The following is a 9,723-nucleotide window of genomic DNA, read 5'->3' on the forward strand; positions in this document are numbered from 1 at the left end:
GGATGACCTGGTAGTCTGAGGGTCAGCGCTAAGAGAAACTGGAAGCCAAGGAAATGATACTATTAATTTTGAGAGACTGAAACCATCTGATCAATGGGGAATTGCTGAAATCCCTTTTACACGAGGGGATGAGCTGACACCTTGGCTAATGATGCAAGTGTGACATTAATTCATTTTAGTTACACCTTTGAAATGTGATCTACTGCTAAATAATTCTACTCATGGAGGGGTGAGTAATTAATAAATAAGTAACAAATAACACAAGAGTGCAAAGTTAAAGTGAGAGACAACACAACACGGCAATAAGTAATAACAATACTCTCCTAAAAGGAACCTAGCTTTGGATACACTTTTAACCTACACCTGCTATTTATTCATGTATTTCAGGAGAAGGACACATTGAGCTGAACACAAATCTAACAAAAAGCAAGACCTCCGTGACTAGAGATGAAAACCATTTGCCTCCAGTCACTATACACTACATAAATGTGTTTGAAGCATTCAATCTACTCTCATGTCCTGCATATTTATGCCCCTCCCTAACCTATGGCAAGCCATTTGCAATTCCAGCAGGACAGTCTCTAAATCGAATGATGGGCTACAGAACAAATGCATTTATAGTGGACAATATTACTGAAAAGTTTGCAATATGTACCAGAATGGAATTTTACGATTTACTCCACTGCTTAGCCTACATAACTGAGACAATACAAATACATGTTATTATTTCAATGTAAAAAAAAAAAAGTATCCTGCTGATATTTATTTATAAATATTATAAAATGTAAATGTCTAATGTCTAAATTTGTGACTTTTTTTTATGATTTTTTCCCAAATAATTGATCATTTGCCCATTCCATTTGATTCACTTCACTTATCCGGGTGGTGGATTAAATATTTACACGACTCGTGATTCGATTGCCCTATGTTGTGACACATTTCCATTCCTGTCCACACTGGCCCTGTTTTCAGGATCTGAAATGTAAATAAATCAGTTTGTGCTCACATCTGCATGGAAAAACAATAAGGTAAACCTTGTCTGCCAGACCACATTGATTGGTGTATGGAACAAGGGTTGGGATTCTTTGACCCATCTGCTAGTAGCAATTACAAACTTGTACTTCATGATGGTTACATTTTCTATTTTCAGGTGGGTCAAAGTTAATTTAATCCCAGCCAAGGTGTATGAAACTTGCTGCAGGAAATGAAAACACATTAAACTATGAAGACTCTTCAGTCTCAAAATGACATTGATTTCATACATGGGAGTACAGTATATGCATATACACTGATCAGCCATAACATTATGACCACTGACAGGTGAAGTGAATAACACTGATAATCTCGTTATCATGGCACCTGTCAGTGGGTGGTATATATTAGGCAGCAAGTGAACATTTTGTCCTCAAAGTTGATGTGTTAGAAGCAGGAAAAATGGGCAAGCGTAAGGATCTGAGCGACTTTGACGAGGGCCAAATTGTGATGGCTAGACGACTGGGTCAGAGCATATCAAAAACTGCAGCTCTTGTGGGGTGTTCCCGGTCTGCAGTCTGCAGTCAGTACCTAACAAAAGTGGTCCAAGGAAGGAAAAGCGGTGAACTGGCGACAGGGTCATGGGCGGCCAAGGCTCATTGATGCACATGGGGAGCGAAGGCTGGCCCGTGTGGTCCGATCCAACAGACGAGCTACTGTATCTCACATTGCTGAAAAAGTTAATGCTGGTTCTGATAGAAAGGTGTCAGAACACACAGCGCATCGCAGTTTGTTGCGTATGGGGCTGCGTAGCCGCAGACCAGGGTGCCCATGCTGACCCCTGTCCACTGCCGAAAGCGCCTACAATGGGGACGTAAGCATCAGAACTGGACCACGGAGCAATGGAAGAAGGTGGCCTGGTATGATGAATCACGAGTTCAAGGTGTTGACTTGGCATCCAAATTCCCCAGATCTCAATCCAATCGAGCGTCTGTGGGATGTGCTGGACAAACAAGTCCGATCCATGGAGGCCCCACCTCGCAACTTACAGGACTTAAAGGATCTGCTGCTAACGTCTTGGTGCCAGATACCACAGCACACCTTCAGAGGTCGACGGGTCAGGGCTGATTTGGCGGCAAAAGGGGGACCTACACAATATTAGGCAGGTGGTCATAATGTTATGGCTGATCAGTGTATTTCTGAAAGTATGTAAATCTGGATGAGGCAAGATAAGAATGTGGTCGCAAGTTGTAATTTAAAGCCCAGTTTCTGCAATCAAATCACTTTGTTTCTATTTGCAGCAATTGTATATTTGATAAACTTTATCTACACACTTAGATTATAAAGTAATCCAGTGAGGTTTTAACAATAACTTAACGGACAAATATTTAATTTGCCACTTTGCAAAATCACCCTGTAAATGCTCAGTGAGTCTGCAGGGAAAGTCTAGAAAAAAAAAGATAAAAGAAATCCCTTTGAACATTTTTTTTATTCAAAGCTAAAGCACTACTTGCTGGGTCCAGATGAGAGGTAACAGGGCTCAGGGGGGTTTTTGAAGATCATCTCCATACGTTTTTGTTTTAGTGGCTGTATTTACATTTGGGTAGAAAATCATGAAAGTGGAGGTAGTTTCATGCCTTCTTTTGAGGTGGAATGGCAATATGTGTGTTTTGGTTCATGGAGAAATCATTTTAACAGTTCCTACTTTGGACCTGTTTTTTGTTGTGTTGATTTTGGTTTAATTTGCATTGAACTGTAAACCCAAACCATTCTAAACTGTAATCGGTCATAAACACTTTAAATTAACCATGACACCAGTCCTAGTTTCATGACTGAATTACCAGTATGTAAACATACTGAAGACATAAAAATGTTTTTGCATTAGGAATGTCTTCCTTCTGTAGCTGAGATCCAGATGGATTCCTTCTCTCCAGCTCAACTCTGAGTGAAGCTCTGGTTAACTCTAGTGCTGCTGGCGTTCTTCCTGGGGCTGACAGCTGCTTTGCTCTTTGTCTGCTGGACCGCAGGTAGTTCCTTCTGAAGACGTCCTCTCATGGAGCTGCTCTTCTTATCTTGGTCTCTGCGAGGGTTCGACAGCTTCTTAAGAAGGTCTGTGAGGACAAACAGGACCCATACAAAATGAACATCTGAACTAAGCACGCCTGCTTTATTTACTTGTTTTTGTTTGCTCGCCTGTTGGTTTGTGAGGATTGCCATGGTGACCTGACTGAGTTAAGATAACTGAATTATTTAATATGACACTATAAACTGTTCAAGGGAAATTCTAGTGCTGTCATTATAAAAGCGGGACTAGGAGGCTGGGACATTCTTTGCATCGTCATTGTTGAACATTGCATTAAAGTACAATTGATTGACCAGCAGGGGGCCTTCCACAACCTCTGTTGAAGTTGGTGCTCACCCTCCCTCTCATTTCCATGCTGATTAATCTTGAAAAGTATACATTTTTTTGGCCTACTTGTCAGTCCTACCAGTACACTGGCATTATCCATATAACTCTAGATTCCAGTATTGGATTTTAAATTAAATGAAATTAGCGGTACATCACATTAGTCCTCTGTATGAAATGCGCAGAGCAAGCTATAAAAAGCACCAAGCAAGGCTTACCTGCTACTTCCGGGTAACTCTTCCCAAGGTTCAGTAACAGTGACTCATATTTGTTCCCCTCACTGCCCTCTCCTTCTGCATAAAAGCAGATTGGGGGAAACCCTAATGTAATTATTCATAATCAAACAAATCTGCAGAGATTAAAGTCATCAGGTTAGATTGTACCCAGGGTGGAGCTGGGATAACGCTGTAACAAGTGAAGAAGTGTAAGTATCGGAAACAATGCTGAGGCAATGTGGGAAGTGTAGCTTGCTTTACGGAGTAAAGAATCGAAAGATAACAGGAATTAACATTGACATCAGCAAGTGTGTGTGAGTTTGACCTTGCTGATTTTTTTAATAAAAAAAAAAGTTAAATGGATTTATACAAAATGTCTATCAATGGGAAATAAAAAGGACAGCCATGGAAAGTAATTGCTGTCTAATTACACCATATATTAAGCAATTGTGTATATATGTGTTATATTTTACTTTTACCAATTTTACTTTTAATAAAATGATTGAAATGCACTTTATGTAGAGGGCTGATATATGAACAATGGACCAAAACCTAAATCCAAATTGCATTGTCTTCCTGGTGGTGTCAAGCAGTAAATTGAGACAGAGGTCCCCAGCTGGTAGTGGTATCCTGCGATGGTGCTGACTGACTCACTGGTGACTTTAATGAGGATGTAGCTGTGTCTCTCCTTCAGAAAGCTGCTGGCATATTCTTGGGAGCTCTGCCTCTCACTGAAGTTCACCAGCTCCCCTGACTCATCAACGAGGTCCACACACTCTGCTGAGACAGGATACGGGAGACAGGAGACATGAGACGTCACCATTACCTCTAGGATGCATTGTCACTTCCTTACCCTTTTTGCTGCCTCAGTGACCAGTGGCGGCCAAGCCTGTCCCCGTTCTACAATCCTGCTGGTTTTACAGGCCTCTCAAAGCTGAAGATGCGGCCCTACATGACCAGGTAAAAAACGATGAGTCAAAGTCTGGGTCAATACCCTTTTGTTTTCTGCCAATGAACCATGAAGAGCCTATACAGAATCAATTGTGGATCGATTTATTGCATCTAATGGTAAGGGATCATTGTACTCTCTTGGCTGTGATTCAGAAGACAGCAAAGAGGAATTCCTAACAATGAAATTAATGAGCTTCAGTATTGTATTAAAGATAATATAGATGTTCCTGTAAACATCCCTCACAGTCCCTCAGCTAAAGCAATTAGATTAAAATGTGAATTTATTATAGGAGGAACGGTTGGATTATCATACAAAGTAACTTGATTAACTTCCAGAAATGTAATTAAGCAAATTCCACACATAGAGATATATTGATGATGGCTACCAAATGTCACCTTAGATCATCATTCCTAGACTGCTGGTGTTTTTGTTGTTTCCAGGTAATTTGAACCTGGCCATGTGCAGCAAGATATTGTTAAAATTGTTTTCCCTGAAATGGCAAGAGCTGTCCTTCACACAGCCGTGACTGACTTTCCCACGGATGCAACTGTTACCACTTTTGTTCTAAAAGGTTTGTTCTTTTTAGAGACAGAGGAGTCATTTGAAGACCTTCACCATCAACCTCATTGGTGACTTAAATGACACTGACCTGGGACTGTGTTTACCAGCCTTCTTTCCTTAGCTATGAATTAATTAGTTAATTAATGCCAATCAGCATGACCAGTTGATGTTAAAAGAACATTCACCAACACCATGATCTCACAGACACTGGGTCCAAGTCAGGGGGCCTCAAATTCAAGTCCTGTAGAGGACTTGGCCCAATTAACTTGAGAAATTGTGTACTTGTCTACAGGCTTCAAATGATGTGATAGGTAGTGTACCTTAAATAAAATAATCATCAAAACAATGTTATAAAGGTCTAATCGATTCAATAACTAGGACACTTGCTGGAATGTAAATGGCCTTCCACAAAATGAGGAGAGACTCCTGGTCTAAACTGCCAACTAGGAGCATCGTCTCTAATAGTATAATTAAACAAACATAACTGACAACAGCTCTCCCTCTGAATTGACATCAGAAATGTCTTCAGTTCCAAAAGTCAAGGAATGTAACAAGAATTGATTTTGAGTGCCTGATTCACAGTGCAAGTGGAAAATAGACACCCGATAATAGTCAGCTCAACTCTTTGAGATAATTTGACACACATAAATACTGCAGAATTATCAAACAAATAGTTTATAGAAAAAAACAACTAAACAACCACATTTTCCAAACACTCCATTCCAGCTGCTGACACCCTCCCCACCCCCATTAACCTTTCATGGGGTTATTTTTAAGCATTTCCATAAATCCACACACGGCAGGTTTAGAAATAGATCAATACATATACTGGAACTGTAAATTACCTCTGATATCAGATAGGTTTGATACCAAACCTGTGAAACACTGTTTTGCAGTTGGAAAAAAATACCTTCACATTCAAGGTTGCACCTCTCTCTCAGGGAGTGGATCAAGTTAATGATTCTGCAATTTGGGTTAAACAGCTCCTTCTGATCGTCTGTGGGCAAATGAAACAAAACAGCAAGATTAAACAACAGCTCAGTTTTGCCCTCAAGTATTAATAACACAGGGACACATGAAAAACACCCGGGAGCGACAAAAGGGAGAGTAAATGGGGAAGCCAATATGGCTAATCTCTGCTCTAATGCATATTTTACAGGTTGATGCAATTAATAAAGCTGCCAGCTAGATTTAATTTGTCTGTTCTACTTTGTAACTCTCACTGGCGCAAAGAAATATCACCAATCACCAGATGAAAATGACATGGCCGGTTATGTCCCAATTATGACCGGTTATGACCACTCCTCCCCCTCCCCAAACACGAAAACCCAAACAAAACACGAAGGAAGAAATATTACCATTACATTGTAAAAGTTAGCAGTACAATTATATTTCTCTGGCAGTGTCACAGTAGAACAGACTTCTGCATCTCCCTATTCAGCGGGATTAATCATACCAGACAGTGGCACCAGAATATTAAAATATTCTGTCATAAGAGGGATGTCTGCTGTCTAGTGACTTAGCAACTGAAACCATTTTCTTCATGTTTCAATAACAGAATGTGAGGGGGGGGGGTAAGAAAATGTGTCTATTGGCTATGACTACCAATAGATTTATTTTTCTCACATGAGCCCTACTCACCATTCACAAGAGCAGACCATACACCTTACCTCTATGAAACCTCATTGCTCAAATAATAATAATAATACAATTTTTTCACTTCAAACCAATACTACTTTATTGATTTCCAAGGTGCTGTGTATACACTGTATTTTTCTTCTCTATTCTAAAATAGACTTAAGCTGGCATTAAATCAAAACTTTGACCCACCGTGCTAATAAAACCAAATAAAAAAACTACTCAATTGCAACTTTCTTCTTCTTTCTTCTTATGACAAATATAACTGCTATGATATACAGGTTTAGTTATCCTATTAGGGCCAAAGTTTTGATGTCATCCCACCCTTAGCCTGCTTATTCCACAAACATTTTCTGCACAGATATTCGTGTCCTCTGGATCAAGGTATAGATTCCTCCCACTGCCTAAAGCTGTTTTGCATGCAAGAAGCTACGAGCTCAGACTGAGCTTCCTTAGTGTAAGGCAAAGGGGCCCCAGACAATGTGCTGTGAGGAAGAAAAGGTGGTCGAGGAAAATACATTTTCTAGCTTTCAGTCTCAACTCACCCCCAAAGCACACCGTGATGAACATTCTCCCCTCCTGAAGCAGGAGCAGAAATAACTCCAATCAACCAAACTAAATTCAATTTTGTATCCGTGTGCAGAAGTGGCAGACTGACTTTCCTTCTCTATGCTATTAAAAGAAAAGAGAGAGAGAGAGAGTGAGAGAGAGAAAATAAAAGATCTCTCTACAAACAGTGCTCACAATAGGGGACTTTAAAGCAGTGTTGTTGACTACCATCATACTTAGTGACAAAGCTTCGTTATTGTGAAAGAGCCGTAATTAACCCACACTGGAGCTTGGGAACAATAGTAAAAACGTAACACCATTCCTACACAATGGCCTTTGAGGTGGGTCATTAACAGCAGCATGGGAAAGTGTGATTGAGTGATGTTGTCTGCATTAAATTACTACTTTCAATACTACACTTTTACTTTGAGTTCATACTAGTCTGGACACCAACAATAAACTATGTGACAAATCTTCAAGAAGTCTGAAAAATCAGGGGGAAAAAATAAAAATAAAATAAAAATAGAACAAATCGGTTCGCTTGCTCACTGACAGATCAGGATGTTCAGTGTAGCTTCTCCCTCTCTGTCAGTGTTGCTCAGCGGGGAGAATGCAGTGTGTGGCTTCGCGTTCCAGCGTATCCATGGAGTCCATTGATTCAGACAGCTAGCAGTCTGTCTAGACTTCTTTGTGTGGCTGAGCCGTATTCAAATATGGAAGGTAGTGGAATCTCCATTCCCTGCGTCTCCATGTGATGTTGGTCTGCCCAGCTCCCTTTACAATATCTCCAAAGTGAAAGGAATGTTTGAACCAACGCATCCTATCAAACTGTCCAAGAGTTTGGATATTTACAGGAAACCATTACTTAAAATCATCAGGGGATCTTTCGCAACACACTCGCTTTCCCAGAACTTTGTTAAAATTAGTTGAATGAAGTAACATATTCAATGAAAGGTTGCCACTTCTTAAAATATCCGAACAGTGGGAGGGATTTTTAGATCCATGTAAGAAGACAACTTACAGTAAATGGAAAGTAAAAAAATCTAGAAATTAGGCACATTTGCAAAGTGTTTCGTGGAGTCCAAATCACTTTTTTTTTAAATTTGTCCTCTAGGTCACATGTGTCTTTTCAATTTCCCAGTACTAACAACAAAAATAGTATGCCTGTTGAATTTACTAAAGCAACAATTTTGTGGGAGTTAGTGTATATGACTCAAGCCTCCCAGAGGAATCCCTAATAGGAACGAAATGCCTTGTTCTGTCATTAGTTAACACCACTGTCTCGGTAAATGGGTAATCACTTAGCTTACATCAATGACTAATTCGTGCCCCTGCAGATTGACTGGCCAGGTGCTTCCATTGCACCTCCTGTATCAGGGAGGCAGGGTCATTATTAGTCTAACTGTCTGACAATCGAGGTCTGAAGGGGTGACCTATATGAACTCTTGTTTGGAGGAGTTACAAAAACGTGTCATGTTTAACTCATGGAATATACTGTATAGGCCTACTAGTTGTTCGTGTTTGTTCTAAATGGGCCTGCAAATCCCCTATTATCCAAAGTATACAATAGGACTTTAACATGAATTAATTAACAGGCCAAAGTACCCCCTCTTAACTCAGTTTTTTTGTTTTTGTTCGGTACATTCATTTTGAGTCAGTATAATACTGGGTTTGGTTTCTGTTATTCTTGTGTACGTCATTCAGTAGAATGTTTTTATGCGAATGATATTGAAGGTTGACCGTTACACTGATCGGACGCGGCTCCGTGGCGCTGTAGCTGCTCCCAATTAATTGAGAATATAATTAATATAATTATACCCTAAATGAATACCTGCCTCCCAGTCTTATTTAACCTCAGGCGGTCGAGGAAGCACAGAGAAAAGGATAAAACCGTTATTAAATACCAACACTTTTTAATTAACACATTTCCAAAGCCTAAATCACATTATGTAAAATCGATACATTACAAATTAAATAAGCTGTACTGTTAGTAAAATGTGAAAGAGAGAGATAGACAGTTCACTAACCGTATTCATAGGTTGAGAAAACGCGCCGTTATAGGACGAAGGGAGTATGACTCTGACAGCAGTTACGATATTACAATTTAGTGTAAAATACGTATTGTGTACCTTCACACTATCCGTAGATGGAGACAGTAATAAGAATGGGAGGAGCCAGAAAGTAGGAGGGGTTCTAGGTGGAGAGGTCGTGATGAGCGGATTCCTTTTCACTGCTCCGGAGTTTATTTTATTATTTTCATACTGGAATCACATCGGTTAATAATATCTGATGACCACCATCCTCGGCCGATAGTTACTGTCCGCGGAGTGACTTGTAGCGCCGATTGCTCGCTTTACAATTTGGTGCGACGAAAGCAGACGACGACTCTGCGAGGACAGGTGAGGAAAAATTATGTTCGAGGAAAAAAA

The 9,723-nt window shown here is 40.0% G+C and overlaps 1 protein-coding gene across 4 annotated transcripts; it reads right to left on the bottom strand.

Moving 5' to 3' along the window:
• Positions 1 to 345: 345 nt before the first annotated feature.
• Positions 346 to 9,410, bottom strand: LOC136712872 (uncharacterized protein C22orf15). 4 transcript variants are annotated; one of them, XM_066689683.1, is made up of 6 exons: positions 9,322 to 9,410; positions 7,291 to 7,417; positions 6,018 to 6,104; positions 4,249 to 4,374; positions 3,598 to 3,672; positions 346 to 3,083 (listed from the first exon to the last, which is right to left on the bottom strand). In XM_066689683.1, the coding sequence occupies exons 2-6, from the start codon at positions 7,313 to 7,315 to the stop codon at positions 2,908 to 2,910; spliced, it is 489 nt and encodes a 162-aa protein (XP_066545780.1). In that variant the 5' UTR covers positions 7,316 to 7,417; positions 9,322 to 9,410; the 3' UTR covers positions 346 to 2,907. The 4 variants fall into 4 exon arrangements, 3 of the variants coding, with proteins under 3 accessions (XP_066545780.1, XP_066545779.1, XP_066545781.1); XM_066689682.1 differs by lacking the exon at positions 9,322 to 9,410 and adding an exon at positions 7,848 to 7,912; XR_010804892.1 differs by lacking the exon at positions 9,322 to 9,410 and having other exon boundaries at positions 5,953 to 6,104; positions 7,291 to 7,834.
• Positions 9,411 to 9,723: the final 313 nt, after the last annotated feature.

This window comes from Amia ocellicauda, chromosome 17 (assembly GCF_036373705.1).
Source record: "Amia ocellicauda isolate fAmiCal2 chromosome 17, fAmiCal2.hap1, whole genome shotgun sequence".
In the NCBI taxonomy this organism is placed as follows: Eukaryota; Metazoa; Chordata; class Actinopteri; order Amiiformes; family Amiidae; genus Amia; species Amia ocellicauda.

Excerpts from the sequence above, each read along its gene's own strand:
- LOC136712872 (XM_066689683.1), bottom strand. The coding sequence starts at position 7,315 with ATGTTCATCACGGTGTGCTTTGGGG. Across the intron at positions 3,673-4,248 it reads CATCCTCATTAAAGTCACCA|AAGGAGAGGGCAGTGAGGGG; the intron begins GTGAGTCAGTCA and ends GCTTTTATGCAG. Across the intron at positions 3,084-3,597 it reads GAGTTACCCGGAAGTAGCAG|ACCTTCTTAAGAAGCTGTCG; the intron begins GTAAGCCTTGCT and ends TTGTCCTCACAG.